Source organism: Orcinus orca, chromosome 6 (genome assembly GCF_937001465.1).
Source record: "Orcinus orca chromosome 6, mOrcOrc1.1, whole genome shotgun sequence".
Taxonomy (NCBI): domain Eukaryota; kingdom Metazoa; phylum Chordata; class Mammalia; order Artiodactyla; family Delphinidae; genus Orcinus; species Orcinus orca.
This window is the reverse complement of record NC_064564.1, coordinates 24,030,735-24,057,330: the sequence shown is the minus strand read 5'-3', so window position 1 is coordinate 24,057,330 and position 26,596 is coordinate 24,030,735. Positions and strand designations below refer to the sequence as shown.

The 26,596-nt window shown below is 36.6% G+C and overlaps 1 protein-coding gene across 1 annotated transcript in view; it reads left to right on the top strand.

Moving 5' to 3' along the window:
* Positions 1–26,596, top strand: part of LOC101283832 (contactin-associated protein-like 3) — a 187,314-nt gene that overhangs the window by 19,578 nt on the left and 141,140 nt on the right. Inside the window, exons 2-3 of the mRNA XM_033429651.2 lie at positions 19,294–19,404; positions 25,684–25,877. Of these exons, the coding sequence (XP_033285542.2) occupies positions 19,294–19,404; positions 25,684–25,877 (305 nt within the window). The remainder of the gene's footprint in view (positions 1–19,293; positions 19,405–25,683; positions 25,878–26,596) is intronic.

Here is a 26,596-nt window from a genome sequence, read left to right as displayed (position 1 = left end):
TGCATTAATTTTGTATCGTGCTACTTTACCAAATTCATTGATTAGCTCTAGTAGTTTTCTGGTAGCATCTTTAGGATTCTCTATGTGTAGTATCATGTTACCTGCAAACAGTGACAGCTTTACTTCTTCTTTTCCGATTTGGATTCCTTTTATTTCTTTTTCTTCTCTGATTGCTGTGGCTATAACTTCCAAATCTATGTTGAATAATAGTGGTGAGAGTGGGCACCCTTGTCTTGTTCCTGATCTTAGTGGAAATGCTTTCAGTTTTTCACCATTGAAGATGATGTTGGCTGTGGGTTTGTCATATATGGCCTTTATTATGTTGAGGTAGGTTCCCTCTATGCTTACTTCTGGAGGGTTTTTTATCATAAATGAGTGTTAAATTTTGTTGAAAGCTTTTTCTGCATCTATTGAGACGATCATATTGTTTTTATCCTTCAGTTTGTTAATATGGTGTATCAATTGTTTGATTTGCGCATATTGAAGAATCCTTTCATTCCTGGGATAAACCCCACTTGATTGTGATTTATGATCCTTTTAATGTGCTGTTGCATTCTGTTTGCTAGTATTTTGTTGAGGATTTTTCATCTGTGTTCATCAGTGATATTGGCCTGTAGTTTTCTTTCTTTGTGACATCTTTGTCTGGTTTTGGTGTCAGGATGATGGTGGCCTCGTAGAATGAGTTTGGGAGTGTTCCTCCCTCTGCTATATTTTGGAAGAGTTTGAGAAGGATAGGTGTTAGCTCTTCTCTAAATGTTTGATAGAATTCGCCTGTGACACTATCTGGTCCTGGGCTTTTGTTTGTTGGAAGATTTTTAATCACAGTTTCAATTTCCCTCCTTGTGTTTTGTTTGTTTATATTTTCTATTTCTTCTTGGTTCAGTCTTAGAAGGTGGTGCTTTTCTAAGAATTTGTCCATTTCTTCCAGGTTGTCCATTTTATTGGCATAGAGTTGCTTGCAGTAATCTCTCATGATCCTTTGTATTTCTGCAGTGTCAGTTGTTACTTCTCCTTTTTCATTTCTAATTCTATTGATTTGAGTCTTCTTCCTTTTTTTTTTTTTGTTGAGTCTGGCTAATGGTTTATCAATTTTGCTTATATTCTCAAAGAACCAGCTTTTAGGTTTATTGATCTTTGCTATTGTTTCATTCATTTCTTTTTCATTTATTTCTGATCTGATCGTTATGATTTCTTTCCTTCTGCTAACTTTGTTTTTTTTTGTTGTTGTTCTTCTTTCTGTAATTGCTTTAGGTGTAAGGTTAGGTTTTTTATTTGAGGTGTTTCTTGTTTCTTGAGGTAACATTGTATTGCTATAAACTTCCCTTGCTGCATCCCATAGGTTTTGGATGATTGTGTTTTCATTGTCATTTGTTTCTAGGTATTATTTGATTTCCTCTTTGATTTCTTTAGTGATCTCTTGGTTATTAAGCATTGTATTGTTTAGCCTCCATGTGTTTGTATTTTTTACAGATTTTTTTCCTGTAATTAATATCTAGTCTCATAGTGTTGTGGTCGGAAAAGATACTTGATATGATTTCAATTTTCTCTAAATTTACCAAGGCTTGATTTGTGACCCAAGATATGATCTATCCTGGAGAATGTTCCATGTGCACTTGAGAAGAAAGTGTATTCTGTTGTTTTTGGATGGAATGTCCTATAACTATCAATTAAGTCCATCTTGTTTAGTGTATCACTTAAAGCTTGTGTTTCCTTATTTATTTTCATTTTGTATGGTCTGTCCATTGGTGAAAGTGGGGTGTTAAAGTCCCCTACTGTGATTGTGTTACTGTTGATTTTCCCTTTTATGACTGTTAGCATTTGCCTTATGTATTGAGGTGCTCCTAGGTTGCATGCATAAATATTTACAATTTTTATATCTTCTTCTTGGATTGATCCTTTGATCATTATGTAGTTTCCTTCTTTATCTCTTGTAATAGTCTTTGTTTTCAAGTCCAAATAGTTATTTTATCTTTATATATGTATCTAATGAGATACCTGAGAATGCACTGCTTTGTTCAACAGTAATCTAATTTTTTATTTACTTGTTAAATGTGTGTGCATGCGCATGCGTGTGCGTACACGCACACACACACACTTCCTAAAATGATTGGGTTTTCTACTCTTGTAACAGCAGTGGCCTGTATTTTGGATAAACATGAACAATTAAACATAATGATTGTTTTATGGAAACTTTTTGGGCAGAGACCCAAGTTTTCAGTGAGCTGTTGCTATTAATAATTAAATAATTTTTAGGTAAACATTACATTAAACAGCAATGCTATATTATAATTGTGTACCTCAGTGGATTAAACCTGAAAATATTTACCAGGAATTAATTGTATTAAAACTTTAGGTATCATTTGAATCCAAATTCCAAAATATAAAATTTTCTTTTTTCCCCTATATATTTTGTGTATATTCTTGGAACTCTGCAAAGAAATTACTGTCTTGTTTTTTTTCCCCTCCGGGAAAATGAGAAAAGCAGTATTTTATGGAGGGATCATTAACAGGTACTTGAGCTTTGAATGGATCGATTGTACTTGCTGCCTTCAGCTATGAACATCTTTTTGACAACTGTTCCCTGTTGAATCTCTTGGAAAAAAGAAGGAAGAGAGGAAAGGAGGAAGACAAGGAAGAAGGAGAGGGGGAGAGGGGGAGAGGGGGAGAGATGGATGGACAAAAGGAAAGTATTTCCAAGTTGCAAGACAGCGTATGAATGGAGTTTTATCCATAGTCAGACAAGCTTTTTGAAACTCCCAGTTGATTATTTAAAGCACCAAATACATATTTCTTTGCAATGATGTGTATTTTGTTTTCTCATTCTACTACAATGCAATGAATCTTTAGCTTTGGATTATGTTAGTTATTTTATTTTAAATTTTTTCCAATGAAAATGCCCAAATTACCAAACATAGTGTAAAAAATTCTTGTGTAACTTAAATCTTGTACTAAAATTTCAACAATTGTTATAGTATTTATGGATCAATTATTATAGTATAGGTGTTATATTTTTGTTAAATTTTGTAAGTTTTTAAAGTCACATGGACTTTTAGAAGAAGCATTCCTGTAAATATAAAGGAACGTCTAACCCTTTCATGTTCACCACAGGTTTTTAAAAAATTCATGCAGCAGTTTTTAACTCTTCTACAATCATATAATACAGAGAGAAATACATAATTTTGTCTCCAATTTTCAGTGGAGAAAATTGAAGGATAAAAAAGTATCTCTAAAGTTTCAAAATAAATTATTCACTCAAAAAATATTTATTAGGTCCTTGCTCCATGAAGCAACTTAAATAGAAGCAACATTTGTAGAAGGAAATTATGTGACTTGGCAATTACAGTATTTTGGTAATTCATGTGAACAATGTATGAACAGAAAAATATAAAATTGCACACTTTTTTATTGAATAAATTTGACTTGTAACATTGCATATGTTTAAGGTATACAATATTGTTACTTTGATACATTTATATATTGTTAATGTGATTGCTGAAGTAATATCACATTATATAATTATAATACACATGATCACGTTATATAATTATAGTACAGTATTACTGTCTATTTATTACACTGTTCGTTAGATCTTCATGGCTTATTTACCAATTCTTACAAGTTTGTACCCTTAAAGACCATCCCTCTTGTCCCTGTCCCCATCCCCTAGTAACCACCATTTTATTCTGTTTTTCACAGGTTTAACTTTTAGTTTTCACATGTAAGTGACATCATACAGTACTTGTCTTTCTCTATCTGACTTATTCTCTTAGCATAATGTTGTAGCAAATGGGAGGATCTCTTCCTTTCTCATGGCTGAATAACATTCCACGGTGTATGTATACCACATATTTTTTTACCCATTCGTCCACTGATGGTCTTTTGGGTTGTTTCCATATCTTGGCTATTGTGAGTAATGCCGTGATAAACATGGGAGTGCATATATCTTGTCAAAATCCTATTTTCATTTTCTTTGGATGTATACCCAGAAGTGGAATTCCTGGAGTATATGATAGATCTGCTTTTAATTTTTTGAGGAACTTCCATCTTGCTTTCTATAGTTGTTAGACTAATTTACATTCCCACCAATAGTGTGTAAGGGTTCCTTTTTCACCACATCCTCACCAGCATCTGTTGGTCCTTGTCTTCTTGATGATAGCCATTCTAACAGGTGTGAGGTAATGTTTCACTGTGATTTTGATTTGCAGTCCCCTAATGATTAGTGATGTTGAGCATCTTTTCATGTGTCTCTTGACCATTTCGATGTCCTTTTCTGAGAAATGACTATTTACTCCTTCTTCCCATCTTTTAACCAGATTGTTTGTTTTTTGTTATTGAGTTGACTGAGTTCCTTATATATTTTGGATATTAATCACTTATTCGATAAATGGTTTGCAAAACTTTTCTCCCATTCTGTAGGGTGTCTTTTCATTTTGTTAATTAATTTATTCTTTTGATGTGCAGAAGCTCTTGAGTTTGATGTAGTCCCATGTTTTGATTATTTTCCTTTATTGTTTGTTATTTTGGCATCATGCCCACCAAATTATTGCTAAGACCAATATCAATAAACTTCTCCCCTAACATTTTCTTTTAGGATTTTTATGGCATCAGGTCTTATGTTTAAGTCTTTGACCCATTTTGAGTTAATTATTGTGAGTGGTGTGAGATAGGGATCTACTTTCATTGTTCTGCATGTTTCTCCAATTTTTCCAGCACCATTTATTGAAGAGGCTGTCCTTTCTCCACCGGGTATTCTTGACTTCCTTGTTGAATACTAGTTGACGGTATATGCCAGGGTTTAATTCTGGGCTCTCTATTCTGTTCCGTTGGTCAATATGTCTTTTTTTCCCCCAAGTACAATACTGTTTTTCTACTATGGCTTTGTGGTATAGCTTGAAATCCAGAAGTGTGGTATCTCTGGCTTTGCTCTTTTCTCTCAAGATTGCTTTGGCTGTTTGAGGTCTTCTGTGGTTCCACACACATTTTAGGATTGTTTCTTCTATTTCTGTGAAGAATGCCTTTGGTATTTTGGTGAGGACTATGTTCAATTTGTTAATGGCTTTAGAACTATTGATATTTTTAACAATATTAACTCTTTGGATGCTTGAACATTGGTTTGTGTCTTCAATTTCTTTGATTTTGTTTGTGTCTTTCCATTTGTTTGTGTCCTTGATTTCTTTCAGCAGTTTTGCAGTTCTAATTGTACAGATCTTTCACTTCCTTGGTTAAATTTATTCCTAAGTATTTTATTGTTTTTGATGCTATTGTGAAAGGGATGGTTTTCTTTATTTCTTTCTCAGATGCTTTATTATTAGTGTAGAGGAATCAAATTGAGTTCTGTATGTTGACTTTGTATCCTGCCAATTTACTGAAATCGTTGGTTAATTTCAATAGTTTTTTGGCTGATTCTTTGGGATTTTCTATATGTTCAATCATATCATCAGCAAATAATGACAGTTTTACTTCTTCATTTCTGATTTGGATATATTTTATTTCTTTGTCTTGCATAATTGCTCTAGCTAGGACTTCCAGTACTATATTGAATAAGAGTAGTGAGACTGGGCATCCTTGCCTTGTTCCTGGTCTCAGAAGAAACACTTTCCATTTCTCTCCATCACGTATAATGTTACCCTTGTGTTTGTTATACATGGCCTTTATGTTGAAGTATGTTCCTTCTATACCCAGTCTGTTAAGGGTTTTTATTATGAAGGGATGTTGTTTTATGTCAAATGCTTTTTCTTTCTCTATTGAAAAAATCATTTGATTTTTATTTTCTATTTTATTGATGTGATGTGTTGGATTTATTGATTTGCATATGTTGACCCATCCTTTCATCCTAGGAATAAATTCCGCTTGGTCATCGTATATATTTCTATTAATGTGTTCTTGAATTTGGTTTGCTAATATTTTGTTGAGAATTTTTGCACCTATGTTCATCAGGGATATTGGTCTATAGTTTTCTTTTCTTGTGGTATCCTTATCTGGCTTTGCTATCAAGGTAATGCTAGCCTCATAGAACAAGTTTGGAAGTGTTTTCTCCCCCTCAATATTTTGGAAGAGTTTGAGGAGGATCGGTATTACTTCTTTAAATGTTTGATAGAATTATGCAGGGGAGTTATCTGGTCCTGGAGTTTTCTGTGTTGGGAATTTTTAAATTACTGATACAGTGTCTTTACTCATTATTGGTCTGTTCCTACTTTCTATTTCTTGCTGATTCAGTCATGGTAGGTTTGTGTTCCTAGAAATGTATCCATTTAAGTTAGGTTGTATTGGCATGTAATTGTTCATAGTAGTGTCTTATGATTCTATGTATTTCTGTAGTATCAGTTGTAATGTCTTCTCTTTTCATTTCTAATTTTATTTATTTGACTCTTCTTTTTTTTCCTTAGTCTAACTAAAGGTTTGTCACTGTTGTTTATCTTTCTGAAGAAACATTTTGTAGTTTCCTTGATCCTTTCTATTGTTTTTCTGGTTTCTATTTCATTTATTTGCATTCTGATACTTACTGTTTCCTTAGTTCTGCTAACTTTGGGCTTAATTTTTTCTTCTTTTTCTAGTTCCTTGAGGTATAAAGTTAGGTTGTTTACTTGAGATTTTTCTAACATCTTAATGTGTTTATTACTATAAACTTTCCACTCAGATCTGCTTTTGCTGCATGCCATGATATTTGATATGTTGTGTTTTCATTTTCATTTGTTTTGAGATATTTTTTATTTCCTTTTTGATTTCTTCTTTGACAACGGTTGTTTAGGCATGTGTTTACTTTCCACATGTTTGTAGATCTTCTCATCTCCCTCTTGTTGTGGACTTCTAGTTTCATGCCAATTGTGGTCACAGAAGATAGCTGATATGATTTCAGTCTTCTTAAGTTTGCTAAGATTTGTTTTGTGACCTATCATATGATCCAGCCTGAATGTTCTATGTGCACTTGAGAAGAATGTGTGTTCTGCTACTGTTGGATGGAATATTCTATATGTGTCTATTAAATCTATTTGTTCTAAGGTGTGGTTCAAGTCCAACGTTTCTTTGTTGATTTTCTATCAAGACAATCTATCCATTGCTGATAGTGGGGTATTGAAGTTCCTACAATTACTGCATTGTTGTCTATTTGTTCCTTAATATCTATTATTACATACTTATATATTTCAGTGATCAGGTTTTGGGAACGTACATATTTATTATTGTTATATCTTCTTCATGTAGTGACCCCTTTACTGACCTCCTTTGTCTCTTCTTACCTTTTTTGGCTTGAAGTGTGTTTTGTCTGATACAAGGATGGCTATATCCACCTTCTTTTCATTTCTATTTGCTTGGAATATCATCTTCCATCCTTTCACTTTGAGCCTATGTGCCTGTAGAGCTGAAATGAGTCTTCTGTAGAGAGCATAGAGCTGGACCTTGGTTTTTCAGCCATCCACCTACTATGTGCCTTTTGATCAGTGAGTTCAATTTGTTTAAATTTAGGGGTGATTATTGATATGTAAGAATTTACTAGTGCCATTTTATCTTTTGCCTTCTGCTTATTTTGTCTCTCTGTTGTTCCTTTTTTCTTCTCTTTCTGTTTGCCTTTATAAGTTGGTGGTTTTCCATGGTGATTTGCTCACTCTCCCCTTTTTTATGTTTATGTTTCTGCTCTAGATTTTTGCTTGTTGTAACCATGAAGTTTACATAAAACATCTTACAGGTAAAATAGCCCCTTTCCTGCTGTTGCCAGTTTATCTTCATTCACCTATAAAGGTTTCATCTGCTTACTTACTCTTCCCCTTTCATATTTTTAATGTTAGAAATTATCTCTATGCTGTGATTTCATTACCAAGTTGTAGTATCTATAGCTATTTTTAACGCTCTTTTCCTTTAACCATTATATTATAGTTAAGAATTTAATATACTGTTCTAAAAAAGATTTACAGTATTCTAATTATGAGTATTTATCATCTTAATCAGAGTTTTGTGTACTTTTGTCTTTTTGTTTCAGCTTGAAGAGCTCCTTTCAACATTTCTCATAAGGCAAGCCTAGTGGTGGTAAACTCCCTCAGCTTTAGTTTGTCTGGGAAAGGTTTTAATTCTCCTTTATATCTGAAGGATAACTGCCACATAGAGTATTCTTAGATGGAAATTTTTATCTTTCAATATTTTGAATATGTCATTCCACTATCTGTCTCCTGACCTGAAAATTTTCTGCTGAGAAATCTACTGTAGCCTAATGGGGGTACCTTTGTAGGTTGCTGTCTTTCCCCTCCACCCCCGGCTGCCTTTAAAATTGCTTCTTTATAATTGAATTTTGACAGCTTCATTAAAATATGTTTTAGAGCTCTTTTTGTGATGAGATAACAAGATATTCTGTTAGCTTCGTGGATCTGTATATTCATCCCATCCCCAGGTTTGGGAATTTCTCAGCTATTATTTCTTTAAATAAACTCTGTTCCCTTCCCACTCTCTTCTCCTTCTGGGATGCCCATTATTCTTACGTTTACCTTTCCAATAGAATCAGATATTTCTCATAGGCTTCACTTTTTAAAAATCTTAGTTCACTCTCTTCTTCCACCTGAATTATTTCTATATTTCTGTCCTTGAGCTTGCTAATTCTCTCTTCTACCTGATCTGCTCTATTTCAAGTGCATTGAAATGCATTCTTTATCTCATTTATTGAGTTCTTCAGCTCCAGAAATCTCTGATTCTTTTTTAGAATTTTAATCTCTTTGGTAAAGTATTCCTTCTGCTTGTTATTTTCATTCCTAATATCATTGCATTGTCTTTATGAGTTTTCTATTGAATTTCTTCATAACAGCTATTTAAAACTCTTTATCAGTTAGATCACAATATTCCATACCTTTGGGTTTAGTTGCTGGAAAATTGTCTGTTTTTTTTTTTTTTTTTTTTGCCATACCGTATTACCATGATTCCCTAAATAAAAAATGGAACACCATTTTTATTTAGGTAAGACTTTGTTTACTTTGATCCTAAGAATGCAACAGGTTGGTAGTTAGGACACTTCCTTTAGAGAAGGTGGCGCTATGGCACAAGTTTTTGGTTTCTCTTACCAGCGTTAACTAGCGGCTTCTAAGATTGGGAACCCACACAGTTAAGACAAAACAAAACAAAAACAACAACAAAAAAACAACGTGTGGTGGCAGAATGTGGGCACGGGGGGAGGTGCATGTACTTAGCACTTGGGGCTTTGTGGGTGTCCATGGCCTGGTAGGGGTATCCTCAAGTTGGGATGGGGGCGGAGTCCCAGGGGTCCTTGGGTGGTCGGTCCCCTTGCCTCCAAGGGCAGACAGCAGGAGACATTTTACTTCAGTTCTCTTTGTCTATCTACTTACCTTTCCTTTCCCTCTGCCCATTCACTGCAGTATCTCCTCAGAGAGAGAAACTGGTCCCGCCAGCTGTAACACATGTGGCTGGACAGACTTCCAGTCACTGCCTTCATCCTCCACCTCCTCTGCCAGAAAGGTTGTGCTGGCTTGCTGCCAGAACAGCAGCCACCTTCTATGCTGTCACAGCCTCCTGCCACCAGCTCTGCAGCCACTTCTCTCGATCTCTGCTACCTACTCCATGGTCCAGTCCACCCACTTTGGATGCACAGGTGGATGGATCTCTTGGATGTCGGTGTATGCTGTGGATAGATGATTTTTTTTTTTCTGATTATGGATGTCCTAATAGTTGTAAATCAAAGGAGAGAGAGAAAAAAAGGAACGATTCACACTATCATGATACTGACATCACCCCAAAACTGCATATTTCATTGCTCTGTGACTATTTCCACAATTTGAGTAAGTTGTGTGGAATATTAGATTTTGCCCCTTAAATGGATATTTCAGATTTATATACAAGCAAGGAAGTTTTCCAGTTAATGAGCTATGGATAGTGAAAATCTTTTTAAACTAAATATTTAAAGTAATATCAATACTAATATGAGTCAACAGCTGAGTTTCCCAAGTGCATCTTTCTGGGCACTAGCGTGATAGGGCTTCAGATTTTTGAAAGTATGTCTTTTACACTGCCCAACTCTCCAATCCTGGTTTAATAACCACAGAACATAATACAGATACCAGGGCTGCAATTTAGTGCATACTCCTGGTGGCCACGTTGAGGGTCTCTCCTGGCACAGTTGAGGTTTTCATCCACTGCAGAGATCTCTCAGCTCCTGTCCCGAGTGTTGTACATTTCCTTCTCTGAAGAACAGAATGTGTCTTCCTTAAGTACACAAATAAATCCTCTCACTAAATCAGAATTTCAGGGGCAGGGATGGGGAATTGCCCCTTGGGTATCAGTGTCTGAAAAACTGCTGTGTCTATTTCTCCCCTGAATTTCATTGCACAAAATTATACAATCTTGATAAATCTAGAGATGTTACTTCTAACACAGACATGTTCTAATCTTTCCATTTGTGAATTATTTTTGAAAAATATCTGAGTGTGTTGGATTGCTGAATTTTACTGACATGCCCTGTTTAAGCAGGAATGAGAATGCCTTCTGAAATGAATACTTCATTGGCAGTCCCTTCCTATTAGTGAGAACCCCTCTTCTCTATCTATATTTTCCTGGGTCCCACTATCACATACCTACCCCACACCCAGCCTGGAAATTAGACCGCATGATTTTTCTGTTAGGATGAAACTTGGCTGTTTCAATGTTTTAAGCTCAATATATTTCAGGGTTGAAATATAACTTAGATATGGAGATTTAAGAAAGTTGCTCTTGGACTTGTGATCAATTTAATTCAGGAAACATTTATCAAATGCTTACCATGTGCCAGGCACTGTGATAGAAGCTGAAGAAATAAAGATAAATAGTGGTTCTTTTAAAAAAAAAACAGTGCTGTTCCTATATGAGAAGCAGTATGATTCATTAAACTGGCACAAGTTATAATTTTAGAAACACTCCCATCACTGGGAATCTGTTCCTTTTGCTGAATATAATTTTTCAGCAGTCATGAGGGAATAATAATTGAGCTAATTAAAATTGACCTTTAAAACAGGTCTAAATCCTTGTCTGCTTATGGTGCTGAAGGAGGACAATCCATGAAAAACTACAACCATTCTCCCTCCAGATATTTGATTCCTCTGAAGGCTGGTAGAGTCCCACATCCTTGCACAATTTTAAAACCATGAAGGGATAGAACTAAGTTTTATAAATGGGCTCCTGGATGTATAACTGGGGGAAAAGAAACCTGAGAGTTTCTCTTCTTTCTCAGTCAGTTATTTAAATCATAGCATTTATTTATTTATTTATTTTTAATTTCTTTTTTTACTTACCATAGCATTTATTTTTAAGTGAATACTCAGGGTAGTTGATAAAGAGAAAGCCCCCCTGCCCTTTTTAAAAAATAAACTTTATTTTTTGAGCAGTTTTAGGTTTATGTAAAATTGAGCAGAAAGTACAGAGATTTCCCATATACCCCCTTTCCTCACACATGCTTAGTCTCCTCCATTACCAGCATCCTTCTCCAGAGTGGTGCTGATAACTTTTTTTATTTTACAATTGATGAACCTGCGCTGACACATGATAGTCACCCCAGGTCCATAGTTTATGGTTCACTCTTGGTGTCATACATTCTGTGGGTTTGGACAAATGTATAATGACATGTATGCAGCATTATATTATTATACAGAATAGTTTCACTGCTCTTAAAATCCCTTGTGTTCCTCTTATTCATTCCTCTCTCCCATCTAAACACTGGCAACCACTGATCATTTTACTGGCTTCACAATTCTGTTTTATCTAGAATATCATATAGCTAGAATCATATGGTATGTAGCCTTTTAAGACTGGCTTCTTTCACTTAGTAATATGCATTTAAGTTTCTTCTGTGTCTTTTCATGGCTTGATGGATCATTTCTTTTTATTACTAATGTTCCACTGTATGGATGTACCACAGTTTGTTTACCCATTCCCTACTAAAGGATGTCTTGTTTGCTTCCAAGCATTGGAGTTTAATGACTAAAGCTGCTATAAACATTTTTGTGCATGTTTTTGTGTAGACATAAGTTTTCAATCTCTTTGGGTAAATACCAAGGAACAGATTTTGGATTGCATGTAGGAATATGTTTAGTTTTGTAAGAACCGGCCAGTCTTCCAAAAAGGCTGCACCATTTTGCATTCCCACCAGCAATGAGAGTTCCTGTTGCTCTCCATCCTCGCCAGCATTTGGTGTCATTAGTGTTCCAGATTTTGACCATTTTCATAGGAGTGTAGTGGTATCTCATTGTTGTTTTAATGTGCATTTCTCTGAAGACATATGATGTGGAGCATCTTTTCATGTACTTCTTTCTCATCTGTATATCTTCTTTGGTGAAGTGTCTGTTAAAGTCAGCTTTGGACCGTATTTTAATTGGAGTTGTTTGTTTTCTTATTGGTAAGTTTGAGTTCTTTGCATATTTTGGATAAAAGTCATTTGTCCGATGTGTATTTTACAAATATTTTCTCCCATCCTATGGCTTGTGTTTTCATTCTCTTTACTGCCTTTTGCAGGGCAGACATTTTTAATTTTAATAAAGTCCATCTTATCAATTCTTTTCTTCATGGATCGTGGCTTTGTATCTACAAAGTCTTTGCAGAACACAAGTTCATCTAGATTTTCTCCTATGTTATCTTCAAGGAGTTTTATAGTTTTGTGCTTTACAGTTAGATCTGTGAACCATTTTGAATTTATTTTTGTGAAGGGTGAAAAGTCTGTGTCTAGATTCATGTTTTTGCTTATGGAAGTCGATTTGTTCCATTACCATTTATTGAAAAGACTATCTTTGCTCTATTGTATTGCCTTCACTACTTTGTCAAAGGTCAATTGATTATATTTGTGTAGGTCTACTTCAGGGCTCTCTGTTCTGTTTCACTGATCTATTTGTCAGTTCTTTTGCCAATACACTGTCTTAATTACTGTACCTTTATGGTAAGTCTTGAAATCAGTTAGTGTCATTCCTACCACTCTGTTCTTCTTCAATATTGTTTTGGTTATTCTGGGTCTTTTGCTTCACCACATAAACTTTAGAATCAGTTTGGTGATATCCACAAAATAACTTGCCTGAATTTTGATTGAGATTGCCTTGAATCTATAGATCAAATTGGGAAAAACTGAAATCTTGACAATATTGAGTATTGTCCATGAACACGGAGTATCTCTCCGTTTATTTAGTTCTTCCTTGATTAATTCCTCAGAGTTTTGTAGTTTTCCTCATATAGATCTCATGCATATTTTGTTAGATTTATACCTAAATATTTTATATTTTTTAGGTGCTAATGTAAATAGCATAGTGTTTCAGAGTCCTAATTCCACTTGATCATTGCTGGTATATAAAAAACCAATTGACTTTTGTATTTTAACCTTGTATCCTGTGACCTTGCTATAACCACTTATTAGTTCCAGGAGTTTTTGCATAGATGATCTTGTCATCCATAACAAAGACATTTCTTTCCTAATCTGTATCCCTTCTATTTCCTTTTCTTGTCTAATTGCATTAACTAAGACTTCTAGTAGGATGTGGAAAAGGAGTGGTGAGAGGGAAAATCTTTGCCTAGTCTTGACCTTAGTGGGGAAAGTTTCAAGTTTCTCACCATTAAGTGTGGTGTTAGCTGTAAATTTTTGGTAGATATTCTTTATCAATTTGAGAAAGTTCAACTCTATTCCTAGTTTACCAAGAGTTTTTACCATGGATGGGTGTTGGATTTTGTCAGATGCTTTTCTTCATCTATTGATAGTACCATGTGATTTTTCTTTGTTAGCTTGTGGATGTGATGGATTACATAAACTGATTTTTGAATGTTGAACCAGCCCTGAATACCTGGAACAAATTCCACTTGTTTCAGTATGTAATTCTTCATTTATTTTAAATCTATTTGTTAAAAATTTTATTTTATTTTACTTTATTTTTTTTTGGCCACACCATGTGGCTTGTGGGATACTAGTTCCCTCACCAGGGATTGAACCCGGGCCCCCTGCAGTGGAAGCATGGAGTCCTAACCACTGGACTGCCAGGGAATTCCCTGTAATTCTTATACATTGTTGGATTTGATTGCTAATATTTTGTTGAGGATTTTGCATCTGTGTTCATGAGAAATATTGGTCTGTAGGTTTCTTTTCTTGTAATATCTGTGATTGGTTTTGGTATTATGCTAATATTAGCCTCATAGAATAAGTTAAAAAGTATTCCTCTGCTTCTATCTTCTAAAAGGGATTATGGAGACATGGCATGATTTCTTCCTTAAATGTTTGGCAGAATTCACCAGGGAAGCCCTCTGGACTTTGTGCCTTCTGTTTTGGAAGGTTATTATTATATTATTAAAAGAATTATTTGAATTATTGTTTCAAATTTTTTAATAGATATTTGTCTTTCTCTGTCTGACTTACTTCACTTAGTATGATAATCTCCAGGTCCATCCATGTTGCTGCAAATGGCATTATTTCATTCTTTTTAATGGCTGAGTAATATCCCATTGTATATATATACCACATCTTCTTTATCCATTCATCTGTCCTCAACAAAATACTAGCAATCCAAATCCAACAATACATTAAAAGGATCATACACTATGATCAAGTGGGATTTATCCTAGGGATGCAAGGGTTTTTCAGTATCTGCAAATCAATGGCTGTGATTCACCACATCAACAAGTTAAAGAATAAAAACCATATGATCATCTCAATAGATGCAGAAAAAGCTTTTGACAAAATTCAACACCTATTTATGATTAAAGACTCTCCAGAAAGGGGCATAGAGGGAACATATTTCAAAATAATATAGGCCATATACAACTAACCTACAGCTAACATCATACTCAACAGTGAAAATCTAAAAGCATGTCCTCTAAGATCAGAAGCAAGGCAAGGATGTCCACTCTCACCACTTTTATTCAACATAGTTTTGGAAGTCCTAGCTATGGCAAACAGAGAAGAAAAAGAAAAGGAATCTAAATTGGAAAAGAAAGAAGTAAAACTGTCACTGTTCGCAGATGATATGATATTAGACATAGAAAATTCTAAAGATGCTACCAGAAAACTACTAGAGCTCATCAATGAATTCAGTTAAGTGGCATTTTCTTTGCTGAGGAATTTTTAGCCTAGTTTAGACCATAATGCATATTGGAAAGATGCCATTTATATACAGTTGTGTATAAACTGGATTTGAACGTTCTGAAGAAACTAAGAGCACGCATCACCAATGAGCTGTAGTAATCCAAAGAGGTTTGTCTGGGACTGTTTTTTATTTATGGAGGGGGAAGATTTAAGTAGTTTTAGGAGGAGGTCAAGGGTTTGGAAAACACTCAGATAGTGTCACTTAGATTGAGAGGATTAAGGCAACTATGTTTTCCCCAGCTATGGGAAGTTCCAAATTTCTAAGATTTTACCTGGAGAAAAAAAATATATAATTTTTAAAAACAGAAGCTGAAATATTGTTTAATAATTTCAGTATAAAGCTGTTCTTTTGGCAGGACAAACAATAGGCTATTGATTAAAATGATGTTACAATAGGTACAGCTGCTGAGACAATGTTTGATTATTTAATACATAAGAATTTATTATAGAAGCATGCACACAAGGATGTTCTGAGCACTCTGATCTGAATCATACATAAATCATTATGGTGGTCAGAAAGAAAAAGACAAATACTGTATGCTAACACATATATATGGAATTTAAGAAAAAAAAATGTCATGAAGAACCTAGGGGTAAGGCAGGAATAAAGACGCAGACCTACTAGAGAACAGACTTGAGGTTATGGGGAGGGGGAAGGGTGAGCTGTGACAGGGCGAGAGAGAGTCATGGACATATACACACTAACAAACGTAGTAAGGTAGATAGCTAGTGGGAAGCAGCCGCATGGCACGGGGATATTGGCTCGGTGATTTGTGACAGCCTGGAGGGGTGGGATAGGGAGGGTGGGAGGGAGGGAGACGCAAGAGGGAAGACATATGGGAACATATGTATATGTATAACTGATTCACTTTGTTATAAAGCAGAAACTAACACACCATTGTAAAGCAATTATACCCCAATAAAGATGTTAGAAAAAAAAAATCATTATGGTGTGTTTGTATTTTCTATAAGACACATTACAATGGATCATCAGTTTCCCTTTAGAGTTCCTAAGCTTTTCTGAGCTTCTGAGTACATTTGAACTTCTGAGTACATTTGAACTTTTGAAGGAATGAGCACATTTCAAAACTGAGATTATTTCATAGAATAATTTCTTATTAATGTGAGTGTTATTATGAAGAGAAATAAACTTGCTTTAGCCTATTTAACTGTAATATTATCTATTTTCATTTGTTAATTCTTATAAGGTTATTACTTGTACTCACCTCATTTTCCCCCTAAGTGGTAAATAGTTGTACTTTTCAGTTGTTTTGCCATAATTGTTAAAAACAATTATTTATGAATAATTGTTGTAGCTTTGAAGCATTTCAGGATTCGTCTTTCTTTTTTGGATAGAAATAGTATCTATCAGACTTTTGATAAGAATAATATTCAGTGGAAATCAAATATTTTTTAATGATTCCAGAAAAAGAAAATTAAATTGTGTCTTAACAATTTTGGCTCCAGAAATCGTAGTATAAAATATAGACATTTCAGATTGAAAACAACGGTTAAGGAGATTTTTGGGGGGCATCTGAGACTTCACCTTACTTGAATGTAATTTAGTTAAAAACACAGTGAATGTACAGAAAACACTGTCCAAACACAGAGCCGCTCTTTTCCAAGTACCTTATTGGACATGGTCACATTTTTTGATCACGTGCATTCTCAAATTTGACTGTGTGGAAGTGAGTTGGAACAACCAATTAGGGTTGTAAAGAAAATGATCACTTTTAAAATTGTTTCTCAAAGGCAAAGATGACTTCATAAGAGCAAGTACATCTTACTCTTTCTTTTTTTCAAGACTAAGATTCATATGCCTTCTTTTGAGGAAAGAATAAAAAATGAGAATATGGCTTGGAACGTTGAATGCTGCCTTCTATATCTCTCTATAGGGAAAACGTCCTTATAGAATATTTTGAAGAAGCTTATGTGATGACTTGTCTTACCATACTGAAAATAATAAAAGCAAACACTTTAAATCCTCATAGAAACCCTATGAGTTGTGTGATTCCCCTTTGTCCAGTTGTGTGATTCAGTTGTGTGACATCCTCATTGTATAGATGAGGTAACTGAGGCTTAGGGAGGGCCAGTGACTTCCCAAGAGTAGGCAGCTTGGTAAATGCCATGCCCACACCCTGTCTGCCTCCAGGATCTACACTTGGTCCTCACTGTTTCCAGCCCAGAAAGGAGAGACCCCAATATGGTGAGATGAGAAAGATGTGAGCAGAGGGGACTGAGTGGGAGCGTCTGGGGAGACTCAGAAAGGAAGCCGTGCTGGGGGGGTGGGGGAGGCTGGGAAAGGAGCAGGCTTCCCAAGCTAAACAGTTGATGGAGATAATCTTCACTTACCCTCAACCAGCTCTGTGACTTTGAGCAGGTTAGTTAGATCCCTGGGACCCCTTTACCTAAAGGGGGAATGATGCAGGCCTGGTCTGCTCAACAGGCTGTCACCCCTGAGAAATTGTCACGTTAACATTCGAGTTAGCACAGCTGACTGTGGATTGTGGATGATCCCAATCTTCTGGAATTTTCTGAATGGCTAATAATGCCCCAGTAATGTCTCAACAGCTTTGTACTTGCAGTGCACACACCACGGGTGCTTGTTTGCTTTTCTTTGTGCCATGGACCCTTCGGGCGCTTTGCTGAAACCTGACCCCTTCTCACAGCAATGCTTGTAAATGCATAAAATGTACACATAGGGTTACAAAGTAAATAGTTATATTGAAATGCTGATATCAATGTACTAGAAATTGTAACATAATGTCTTCTTAGTTATTAGCACATTAAAAAACAAGATCTAGTGGTGACTTTAATAAATACTGTTATTTTGAATTAAGGGGACCATAAACAATATTTCTAGATATCTGTGACAACGATTGCTATTAAAATATCTGTAACTTATGTTGGTAACAAATGCACGGGCACTGGTGAATATAGTCTGGTTTGTCTACATTTTTGACTGAAGAATATGCTAAATTTTAGCTAGAGGTTAGTGAAAATAAAGATGTAATTTGTTCTATTCATCTCAACGGACCCCCTATATCATATTTGTACCACATGTTAAGAACCCCTGAGCTCTGTGGTTCACTGCTTCAAGATCTGTGAAAAACCCTCCTGAGCTTTGATTGAACTTCTAATGAATCTTTAGATCAAGCTAGGGAAAACCAGTACCTTAAAAGTAGTCTTCCTATTTGCAGTCATTGTAGTCTGAATTTATGTAGTTTTTCTTTAATGTCTTTCAATACAATTTTTATAATAATCTCCATAAATGTCCTGCAAATTCTGTAAGATTCATTCTTAGATACTTTATATGTTTTGTTAGTATTTGCTATTCTATTTAATTTAATTTCTAACTATGGATAAGTTTAGAAATACTATCAGCTTTTGTATAATGAATTGTTAAGCTAGCCAGTGACTTTCAGAATTTCTACCTCCATAATCATATCATCTGGAAACGATAACAGTTTGGTTTTTTTCCCCCTATTTTGTGCTTTTAATTTTTAAATTTTCTCTCAGTGCAATGTTCAATAGAAACAGTGGTGCCTGTGAAAGTGTTCTTTCTGAGTTTCAAGGAAATACTTTTAATATTTTCCCATTTAGGAGTGATGTGCTGGAACCAATTTTTAGCAGCTAGCAAGAGCCAATCATTAACTTCTCATGAATTTTGCAGGAAAATACAATCATTATTAAAAATTAAATTATATAAACGTAATTAATTAAATCATATTAAAACAAAAGTAATACATTCTGAAAACTCACCACTTCCTACTTTATTTTATGTCATCTTGCTGTTATCAGTGCTCTTGAGGTTATTTACATACCTTGTGTCTGCGTGGTGAAAATACTATATAATGATGTGATGTGTGCATTCTTTTTCCGACTTCATGGTCAGTGACATCACGTTGATAGCTTTGAATTGGCCATGGTACGAGTATTTACACCATAGAAAGTGGCAAATGCTACCAATCAGGGTTTTTAATTTTCCTTAAGAGCCTGTTGTTAAACATTTACTGACACACCTCTGATCAAGACTGATGTTTGCCACAGGCTCTAGCATTTTCCTAGCCTGTTAACTAAAAAGAAAAGAAATTAAGGAAGAAAAGAAGGGACGTGGCAGGGAAATAGGAAGGAAAGGAAAGTGAAAGGGAAGGAAGAAGAGAGGAAGAGAAGACAGGAAGCTTTAATCAGTGTATTAACCCAAACGTGGTGTTTCCCCCCAGATAGCTGTGATGCTCCTCTGGCGTCTGCCTTGCCCCGGGCTTCCTTCAGCAGCTCCTCAGAGCTGTCCAGCAGCCACGGCCCTGGCTTTGCAAGTCTTAATCGCAGAGACGGTGAGTCTGCAACTGTCTTCTTGTCAATCTACCCTGATTCTTTCACAGACAGAATTATTTTCATTTTTAGTTCATATTCCTTCTTATAGCTCAAAAATTAATTATACTGAGTTTAATGAAATTGAAGAAAGCAGCAGGTTCATCATATCAGCTAGTATTCATCTGCTACCTTTCTTCTTGCTTATCATCCATTTTTTGGTTTGTTTTGATATCTTCCTTCCCTATTGATTGCCAGCAAACGGTCATCAATAAGATTTATGAGAAGGGAATTGTCGGAGTCTAGATTATTTCCAGGGTTATCCTCCAAGGAAATCCAGTGGAGCAGGCTTTTCTCTGACACAAAATAATGCCATACTTTGCTGGGGATGAATGCCTACCCCCCCAAAAAATGCACCTTTGTCAGTAGTATTTATATTTTGTGATGCTTAGACCTCATCCTTTTTGCATTCTCATTTTACTACTCTATTTTGTATAGCAGCTCGTCTGTACATATCTCTTTTTATCCAAGGCTTTCACAGTGCGCTTACAAATTGTAATGAATTCAGCTACATAACATCCCTAAAGAAAATGTACGTTTTACGATCAATGGCCTTCTTTTCCAAAGGCTTCTGGCTAAGTGAGCAGTCAAGTATGGATAGATAATTTAGTACTCATGGTTTTATTTGAGCATCTCACCCTTGCATTTCCTGACATGATCCTACACTGAATTTAATTAAAAAGAAAAAGGAGCCGTTGCTTTAAGAAGAGTAACGGTGTGTCCCTGGGAAGTGGTGGAGGCTTTGGAACAGAGTGCCTGGCCTCCTGCCCTTCTGGGCATCCTGGATTCCTCACTGTTCTCTACATATCAGAGGGAGATGCAGCTATGCTGAGTGGCCTCAAGGATGATCTGGAATCATATCTGTTCCGAATAACTCAGGGGGCCTCTGAAAGATGCACAATGATGCTTTTATAGAATTAGACAAGATCTCAGAGCTGCATCTCTCATAAACATGAAGGTTTCACGGGAGATGCACAAATAAACTTGGTCATACATTTTATTCAGTCATGAATGAGGTATTTAGTACATGTCTGGATGATTTATAGGCTTGCCGGGCAATTCTTATTTTATTTCTAAGGTGAGAAATTAGCAAAATCATCTTATAGTCTTGTCAATACAGAACTTCAAACAAATAAGAACTGCAAAGCCTGAGATCAACTCAGATCCGAATGCCTCTCTACTGTGTGTTTCTTTAAAACTTGGTCAGGAGTGTCTATGAGAGAAGCAAAACAAAACACGCAGTAGCAATGGATTTTTGTTTATTTTATGCAGAAAGAGCTGCAGCCATGAATGTTAAATGCCAAGGGCATTGAAAGTGGTCACTGGGGACACTGCACATAGAACTTAAGGGAGTCACATGTGAACAGTCACACTGTGTTTTTTTCCTTTAATATTACTGGCATTTAATTTGAATCACAAATTAACAAGTATACACTTATTTTTTATTTAATTTTTAATTGTCTGTTTACAAAACCATTATAGGGTATGTCTGCATTTAGTACAGGAATCTGTTTTACAATTAGGCAGCTGTGTGTGGTTTTTTCATTATGGATGCAGTTTTTGGAAAACTACCTGTTCTGTCCTGCTCAGGCTGCTAGCAGACTGCACAGCAGAAAGGGAATCAGAGGTTACCTAGACAGGTCCAGAGGGAGGATTTCTGCATTTTTTACATCCTGATAGCCAGAAATGGTATATGTAGATAGTTGGAATTGCTCCTTAAGAAATCAGAGCTGGAGCAAATGCTTAAATTTCCCTCAGCAATGTAGGCAGGGTTGTGGCAAAAACATCAATATATACATCCCAGAGATCTCTGAGTGGGATGGTCAGGGAGCATCCCCAGGCCCTGCCGCCCTATGGCCCCTTTTTCCTGGGAACATCTGTCACTCCTGCTTATCTCACCCTGTCCCCACTCACCCAGCCCTGCCTGGAATCTGGAATGAGTTTTCTGTGAATTAAGATGCATTTAAGTGAAGAAAGAAATACACAGATCTTGATGAGCTCCCATTTGAGACAATGTAATGAAGATCTTGGAGGGAAAATTCCCTTGGTTACCATTTCAATTTAGCCATTTACTTGTTTGACATTTAGATGCCCTGGAGATAGGTGAATCTGTTCACATCAAATTATCCCACTTGACTTTGCTCCCTTAGGTATCTTTCTGCCCTGGACCTTGTTCCAACTTGAAGAAGGCATGAGCTATTCTCCTTTTCACCTCTGGGTAATTTCCACCTCTGGGTAATTTCCCCCTCTGCACAAAGCTGATACTCATTATGACAGTGCATGCCCTGTGGCCACCAGGAGTAGGGGTCATTTTCATCTTGATCAGTGACCAGAATAATTAGGGCCCTAGCTGAGAGTTTCCTGTTCAGCCTTTCCTCTCCCCAGAGACACAAGTCACTGCCTGTGTCTGAGCCAACCAAAGGTGGGGGAAACAATCACACAGGGATAACTAGAGACAGAAACCTTCCAAGATATCTGCCAGTATATCAGTATAAAAGACAGTCTGGCTATTGATAAGCAAACAATACTGAATAACTGACAAATCACAGGGATATGTTCTTAGAAGGGGTAGAGAATGAAAAGGGAGCTAAGCTTTAATAAAATACCCTCACACGAACCAAAATGATTGTTTTTTGCTTGTCTGCAAAGCAGAGATTGTAACACCTGTCCCACTTGCCTGGTGCATGGAGGAGTTGTGAAGTAGCACTTAGAGCATCTGGGAGGGTCCTGAACACATCACATGCTTGTGACAAGTTTTGGCTTTCCTCATTTTCTCTCCTTTATCTAGTATAAAGTGGCAGGTAACGGGCCATTCAGTAATGAAAAGACTGCAATGCCCCACACTCTGGATGTCATCCCTCTTTCACCATGACTGTCTCCCGTCTTGTGATCGTGTTTGGGAGAGAAAGTATTGTGCTAGATGCTCTAACACAGCTTCTTGAATTCTCATTGCAGCCCTAAAGCATACCTATCACACTTTGCTGGGAGGGATGTTTTGTGTTCAGTGTCCCAAGCTGTGGAACCTTGTTCTGTGCAAGTCAGACCCTCTGGACATGTTCTCCTTTGTATAAATTGTGACACTTTATTCAACTAAGGGGCTGAGGCAGGAGACAGGAGGGTGACAATGGAAAAAGACAGTCTGTGATGCGGTCAGGGGAAGAGCTGGGTGGGAGGGTAAGTGCTTTTCTTGTGGGTTCAGCACTGGTGACTCCAAAACAGTAATTGCAAATTCCTGGGCTCTGTTTCAGGGGGTATTGGTTCCCAGGGGGAATTTACTGAAGATTTGCAACATTTAATAATGCAGGCTGATCAGTTTCAGAACCACTGCTCTGCAGCTGCCAGCTGGTGGGGTGGCTGTGCTCAAGCTTACCCACTTTAATGTTGTTTCAGTGTATTTTGTTTTGTTTTCCATTACAGAAAAGTGATCTCCCTTACCCCTCAGTAAAATTGTTTGGTGCTCCCTAACAGTCCTCAGGTTATATTTGTGCATTTCCCACTTTTTCCAGTCATTAGAAAAAAGGGCATCTACCCCAGTGGACTGTGTGCATGGGCGAATGCACAGTAACTCACATCATCACCCTACAGGGGTCTGGGGATTACGCCATGGCTGTGTTATCCAGCTGAAATGAACTGCTTTGCAGCACAGGGAATTCTGCAGTTTCATTACTTTATCAGGGTACCTACTTAATCAGATAGCTTAATTTGCATACCAGTAGCACCTTCTCACCACCGGTAAGGATTATGAAATGTTCAAGGTTGATTACCTGCAGATGTTGAAGAGTGGTTGACAGAGATGTGGCTGCATCTGTGGGAGAGGCTGGTCCCAGGGCAACATGCTGGAAGCATGCTGATGCTTTTCATTCTTGCATTTCTGTACATGTGGTACCCGTGTTAATGATACTTCCTGCTTCAAGAGAAATTAAAGATGACAGAGAAAGATTGTGAAATGCAAAAAAAAAGTATCTTCAGTACATTCTTTACAACTTTGATACTAAGAATACAGGACATTTAGCAGTTTCTCAGAGATTTAAACTGATTCATATAAAACTTCAAATGTAGAACCTTTAAGTTAAAATGATCAGCTAAATGCCAACACCTAATTTCTGACTTCTTTTGGCAATTATTATAAAATTACAGGCAGTTGCAGAGTAATGTTACTTGGGACTATTAGTTAACCCTCAGCTAGAACCCAGAAGGACTTATCATTCATCAAACATTAGATGGGACCTTTGCACAAATTAGTAGAAGTAGCAGGGAGGTATTGGGTGGTGATCAATCTTGTTATTAAAGACAAAGAAAGACTGAAAATTATCACAGGTTGGAAGACACTAAGGAGACAAGGTGACTAAATGCAATGTGGGATCCTGGAACAGAAAAAGGGAGTTAGGGGAAAAACTGGAGACATCAAAATAGTTTGTCGTTTTGTTACCATTGTACCAGTGTTAATAGCTTAGTTTTGATAAAAAATACCATGGTGATGTAAGATATTAACATTAGGACACACTGAGTAAAACTTAGACAGGAATTCCCTATCCCATCTTTGCAACTCGTTTGTAAATCTGAAATTATTTCAAAATAAAAAGTTTAAAAATACATTACAGAACCACCAGAGTTGTGGCGTATTTAAGATGTGGATCAAAGGAAAAGACATTGTGCTTGTGGTTGAGAGGAAATTTTGGAATAAAGATTGGAGGAAATGAGGAAATCTTAGAAAGAATTTGAGTTTTAAAGAATTTGTACACTTTAAATTTTGCTAAGTGTTATACATGTAGTGCAGTTAGTGGAGGACATAGTGAAGCAACAGATGTGCCCACTTGCGAGTTTCACCTCCACACCCTGATGTAAGTGCTCCACTTCCATTTTCCTTTGAGCTGTCTTGTAGCCATGTCACACACCGCCTGACATGTACTTGGTCGTAACAGCTTTTGTAAACAGGACATGGATGTTAATAATAGCCCCGAATAAAAAGATAATAAATGTTGTCTAAAGTGTCAGACCTTATTATGAGAGCCTCAAAATAGATGTCAGGACAATGGGGAATAATTTTTTTTTTTTTTTTGTGGTACGCGGGCCTCTCACTGTTGTGGCCTCTCCCACTGCGGAGCACAGGCTCCAGACGCGCAGGCTCAGCGGCCATGGCTCACGGGCCTAGCCGCTCAGCGGCATGTGGGATCTTCCCGGACCGGGGCACGAACCCACGTCCCCTGCATCGGCAGGCGGACTCTCAACCACAGCGCCACCAGGGAAGCCTGGGGAATAATTTTTTTAAAGCTAGCTTTTTTGTGTTAGGGACTGTTTACATGACACTGTTTTCTAGACACGGATAATTAGCAAAATATCAGTTCCAGAATGCATTTCAAACCTATTTCCCAATTTTTATATTGCATAATAATTTAAATTCAGAAAATTTAATATGACATCTAAATCCAAATTCAAAACCCATGTTTCTGTTAAACTAGAAGAACAAAATATATCAATAATACATTCACAGGTATCCCTAATTCTTCGGTTTCTCACAGGCACTGGAGAAAACAAAGCACAGTAATTTCCACTCTGCACCTATTGTCTTGAATACCTGAGAAACTCCTCCTTATTCACTTCCTCTGGATTCTCTCTCACCCTCCTTGCTGCCTTTGTAGAACTCTCCCTCCCTACACAGAAAGCACTTTCACCTCCACCCCTCCCATATTGCATTTCAAATCGTTCTGTGAAATGTCTGCTTCTCCTATGAGTCTGTCAGCACCTTGAGTGTAGGGCTATGACATAGCCATCTCTGTTATCCCAACATTCAACATTGTACCTCCTCATGCTGAGAATCCAGAATTAAGGTATTCTAGCTTGATTTTCCTTTATGTCCAACAAAGGGCAAGTCATGCATTGAAGCCCATAAAGACACTAGTTCCAAGCACTGATGTAATGGCACGGTGTTTAGTTGTCCACCTATTCCATTAAGCAATTTCACTTAGCCGGACACCCCAATACCAGAGAGTCAGGGGTTATGAACTAAGAAACAAAACAATTAATATAGGCTCCATCCATTTACATTTAGCCTGTGTTTTTATTTTGTGTTTGTGTGTGTGTGTGAGAGAGTGTGTCTGTATAATTATGAAGCATTATATAATGCAGAATTTGAAACTATGATTTTCATAAATCTTATTTATGATCCCATTCTTACAGGTTAATATAGATTTCAAAGATTTCTCTGTCCTTACCGGTTTTCTTATTTTTATTCCCACAAAAAGGGGCTGGTGGCTGGTCTCCCCTTGTGTCAAATAAATACCAGTGGCTGCAGATTGACCTTGGAGAAAGAATGGAGGTCACAGCTGTGGCCACCCAGGGAGGATACGGGAGCTCCGACTGGGTGACCAGCTACCTCCTGATGTTCAGTGATGGCGGGAGGAACTGGAAGCAATATCGACGAGAGGAGAGCATCTGGGTATGTGCTTTATTGAAAAGCAGTCTGTCGGAGTATGAATTATGCCGGTTACTGCATGTTGCTGCCCATCTGTCAGATCAAGTATAGAAACAGAGCCTCCTCAGTTACCTGAAAATGTTTCCACTGAATGTAAGCCACATGTGACATTCCAGAATACACCGTCCATGGCTAATTCATGAAATAAGTAAAACAATTTTATCATGTAGCGAAATATTGAAGATGTCTTCCCATTATTCCTTTAAATAGTGTGAAGTCTAAGGAATAAATAAGTCACATACAACTGATTTTATTTTTGTTTTATAACAAACACAATAGTTTATATTGCCTCAGCATTTTTAAATAAAGCAAGTTCATTTTCTCTATGCCCTCTGATAAAATGAAATTTCTGAAAGACCCTGATCATGTTAAAAAAAAATGTAATGGAGAGTCTCTCTGTGGAGGACTTGTTGAGGGATGTGTTGAGTTCCTTCTCCAACAGGAACTTGGGCACCATGTGGCCCCTTGTAATTTATGGACAATAGATCCCTAGGATTCTTTGGAATCATAACTATTTTACATCAGGGACATAGTTTCTACTTCTGATTATATATCCATGCTCCTTTTAGAAGAATTAAATTTTGTTTGCTTAACTTTTTGAATATTAAAATATATGTAATTTATTATATATTTAGCATTTCATACCTTTAAATCACAGTCTGCTCTGAATGAGAAGCTCTAAA